The sequence below is a fragment of the Arachis hypogaea genome, chromosome 13, assembly GCF_003086295.3.
Source record: "Arachis hypogaea cultivar Tifrunner chromosome 13, arahy.Tifrunner.gnm2.J5K5, whole genome shotgun sequence".
Taxonomy (NCBI): domain Eukaryota; kingdom Viridiplantae; phylum Streptophyta; class Magnoliopsida; order Fabales; family Fabaceae; genus Arachis; species Arachis hypogaea.
Genome location: NC_092048.1, coordinates 25,089,560 through 25,093,323, shown reverse-complemented (window position 1 = coordinate 25,093,323; position 3,764 = coordinate 25,089,560). Strand labels below are relative to the sequence as shown.

The window sequence follows — 3,764 nt, the reverse complement described above, 5'->3', positions numbered from 1 at the left end:
TAGGTTAAGTTAGACTAGAAAGAAACCAATTTATAAGCTATTTTGGATTTAAATATTTTTTTAATAATTTAGTTAACGTAAAAAGAACTGAGTTCAATGTGTGTGATTTCATTTTACTAGATTGTGTTTAGATGGAGCAGCAGTTATTGAGTTATGAGGATGAGATGTAAAGATTGGATCACGCTGAGCACATTGCTGGCAAGCTTGATCAAGTGGTACACTTTTTTCACTATTTTTTATTTATTGTAATTAATAAGCAGTGAAATTGTTATTTTATGTGTTCACCATCCCGGTTTTTTAATTTTTTGTTTCCGTTTGGTAGGCGCTTTGAATTTTGCGCACCAGGCGGAATTTGATGACACGACCACCGGAGCAGATTAGGCCATATCTCAGACTAGCCGGGTTTGAGTATGTGGCCTATATGGTCGAATTCGAGCACGATTGGCCACTTGCTTTGGGGTTGATAGAAAGGTGGATGTCTAAGTGCCACACGTTTCATCTACCGTGCAGGGAGATAACTATCACCCTGCAAGACGTGGCCTATCAACTGGGACTCAGGATCGACGGTGATCCTGTGAGTGGATGCATTGGTGGGTGGGAGCAGCACCATCAGGGACGGACCATTGAGGAGTTATGTGAGCAGATTCTAGGTGTTGTTCCCGGCCCAGAGGATAAACAATCACAGACGAAGTGGACTGTGAAGCTCACTTGATTCCACAACACAGTTTGTGGAGAGCTGGAGCAGGACGCCATAGAGGAGCGCCTATTGAGGTACACGAGAGGATACATCATGCAGTTGATAGGGGGTATCCTATTCCCATATGAATCTGACTCTCGGGTGCACATCAGGTGGCTCCCCCTACTGAAGGACCTTGAGACGTGTGGCCGGTTATCGTGGGGCTCGGCTGTGCTGACATGGCTGTACCGCCAAATGTGCCGGGCCACGGAGCATGGTCAGCGCAATTTGGGTGGCTGCGTCAGCTTGCTGCTGTCCTGGGCCTATCACCATATTCTGCTGCTACGGCCCGATGGCTGTGATACTCATTGGTTTTCTCTGGTCGAGAGGTATTATAAATACTTATAAAAATCCTTCATATTATTATTAATTAGTTAATTAAATTGAGCGATAAAATAATATTGTGGTTGGCATTGTAGGTGGGTCCAGTATCGGCCGGACAATGCCAGAGGCGAAAGTAGGCTTAGGCATTACAGGCGTACCCTGAACAGGATTGGGATGCTGAATGTAAGTGACAAATATTTAAGTATTACAAATTTAGGTTTATTTTACTTTAATACCTGTTGCATTTGAAATTTGAATGTCGTCATTTGCGTTTTGTGAACAGGTTGAGTGCACATCGTATGCTGACCTATAGCTTATTGGTCTAGTTCCACCAGCGATAGCTGAGGTGGAGGCCTCGACGGTGGTTGTATGTCCACTGCTTTGCTTCGCTATCGTCAAGTGGCATCAGGTGGACCGGGTAGTACGTCAGTTCAGTGGCCTACAACACATTCTGACCAGGCCACTGAACATTGACAAGATGAATAGGCTGGATGGTCAGTTTGGGTGAGGCGAGTGGTTCCCGTAGCTGCTTGGTGGCTGGCACGAGTTGTGGGATGCTCGGGCCGACCATCGTTTACCTATACACCATCACATAGACCTGTCTTTGTCCCTCCTATATATGACTTGGTACCTGCAGTGGGAGCACATAGAGTTATTCGGTCTGGGTGACCAGCACCTAGTGGTGGCTGGGGTTGTGCCAGAGGACCTACCCATCCACCATCCACTTGCCCCAGATCTACATCAACCAGAGGATGGTCACCTTCCGGAGATGAGGCCAGCTGCTGGAGGAGGGAGAGGTAGGGGGCGAGGGAGAGCCAGGGGGAGAGGTAGACACGGTGCAAGGCGGGGGAGGCAGGGTGGCAACGAGGTTCACCGCAACAGAGACCCCGTCAGCCAGCCAGCTCACCGGGCAGAGGATGCAGGCTAGACTGTTGGGTCTGTTTCAGGACCCGTACCCGGAGACTACTTATCCTTGAGACCTCCTGGATCACATCACTCGGAGGCCGGGACCAGTCAGCAGGGGCAGAGACCGGAGGCTAGTGTTCATTTTGATATCGGGACCCAGTTTCAGTTGCCATTTAGCCTATCAGATCTCGGACCCCAGCCCAACTACCAGCCCATATTGGATACCCAGGACATGATTGATTTCACGATGATGGTGCCTAACTGGATGACGGGTCTGTTGTAGGGAGGTGATGATGGGTTGGGAGATGTGTGATCGAATTGACGACCCTCATCAGCATACTGTGCCCACTGTGACCGTGGCATTTCTTCTAGCCGGCCAAAATAATAAGCGAGCTCATGCTGCGACTTCAAATACGCCGCGTTAATCAGAACCTTCTTCAAGTCTTTGTTCTTAAAGTGAATCATGAAGTTGGATGCAATGTGTCTTGTACAAAACGCTTGGAAGGCGTGAGGTGGTTTCCATAAACTCCCTTCGGTGTTCAGTGTACCATCAATGGATTTGTGTCTATCTGAAATCACTAAGATCCCAGGTTGTGGTGTCACATGCTCCCGCAGATACGAAAGAAAGGACGCCCACGCCTCCTTTGTCTCACCCTCAACAACGGCAAATGCAATAGGCAGAATGTTTGCGTTGCCATCTTGAGCTATGGCCATTAGCAAGGTCCCACCATATTTACCATATAAGTGAGTTCCATCAATGGAAAGAAGTGGCTTGTAATGCTTGAAAGCCTCAACACACGGTGAAAACGTCCAAAAGACCCGATGAAACATGACAGTGTCAGCGGAACCAGGCCAAGGCTGTGTCACTGGTTGCACCCAAGTACCTAAAGAGACATATTTAGTAGGCTTATTGTACATGTCTGAATTATTTAATAGCGAATAACCAAACTTGAAATAAATGTCTGAATTATTTAATAGCGAATAACCAAACTTGAAATAAATTTTACCAGGCAAGTACATCTGCATAGTGAATAACCAACGAGGAAGCTCGTTGTCTGACTCCTCCCAATCGCCATATATTCTAGCAATGACTCTCTGTTTTGCAAGCCAAACCTTTTTATAGGACGCCTTGTAACCAAAGTGATTCTCCACACTACCTCGGAGAACCTTGATGTTGATTGTTATATCGAATTTGACCATCATGAAAATATGTTGCGCAATCACCTTCGAATCCAATCTACCATGGTCATGTGATGAGCGGATATTTTATACGCTTTTTGGCATCATTTTCATATAGTTTTTAGTAGTTTTTGTTTAGTTTTTATTGAGTTTTTATAGGTTTTAGTGTTAAATTCATATTTTTGGATTCTACTATGAGTTTTTGTGTTTTTGGGCAATTTTAGGTATTTTCTGGCTGAAATTGAGGAGGTGGAGCAGAAGTCTGATTCAGAGACAGAGAAAGCACTGCAGATATTGTCCAGTTCAGACCTGCCTGCATTCAGAAGAGCTTTTCTGGAGCTACAGAAGTCCAAATGGACCGCTCTCAATGGCTATGGAAAGCTGACTTCCAGAGCTTTCTAGCAATATATAATAATCTATATTTTGCTTCGGATTAAAAGGCCCAAAACTGGCATCCAACGCCAGCTATCTGCCCCCCTTCCAGGCGTCCAGCGCCCAAAGAGCAGAGCCCAGCGTCCAAAGGCCCAGAGAGGACCCCCTAACTGGCGTTCAACATGCATGAGACCTCATATCACGTGGATCTCATCAAACTTAGCCCATACACTTACCAAATGGGCCT

The 3,764-nt window shown here is 46.3% G+C and overlaps 2 protein-coding genes across 2 annotated transcripts; one reads left to right on the top strand and one right to left on the bottom strand.

Moving 5' to 3' along the window:
* Nucleotides 1-355: 355 nt before the first annotated feature.
* LOC140177502 (protein MAIN-LIKE 1-like) lies at nt 356-1,988 on the top strand. The gene is made up of 5 exons (XM_072210618.1): nt 356-635; nt 726-1,065; nt 1,156-1,243; nt 1,374-1,478; nt 1,698-1,988. Exons 1-5 carry the CDS (start codon nt 356-358, stop codon nt 1,986-1,988), a joined length of 1,104 nt encoding a protein of 367 aa, XP_072066719.1.
* Nucleotides 1,989-2,170: 182 nt separating this feature from the next.
* Nucleotides 2,171-3,166, bottom strand: LOC140177501 (uncharacterized). Its single transcript, XM_072210617.1, has one exon. The coding sequence runs from the start codon at nt 3,164-3,166 to the stop codon at nt 2,171-2,173; it is 996 nt and encodes a 331-aa protein (XP_072066718.1).
* Nucleotides 3,167-3,764: the final 598 nt, after the last annotated feature.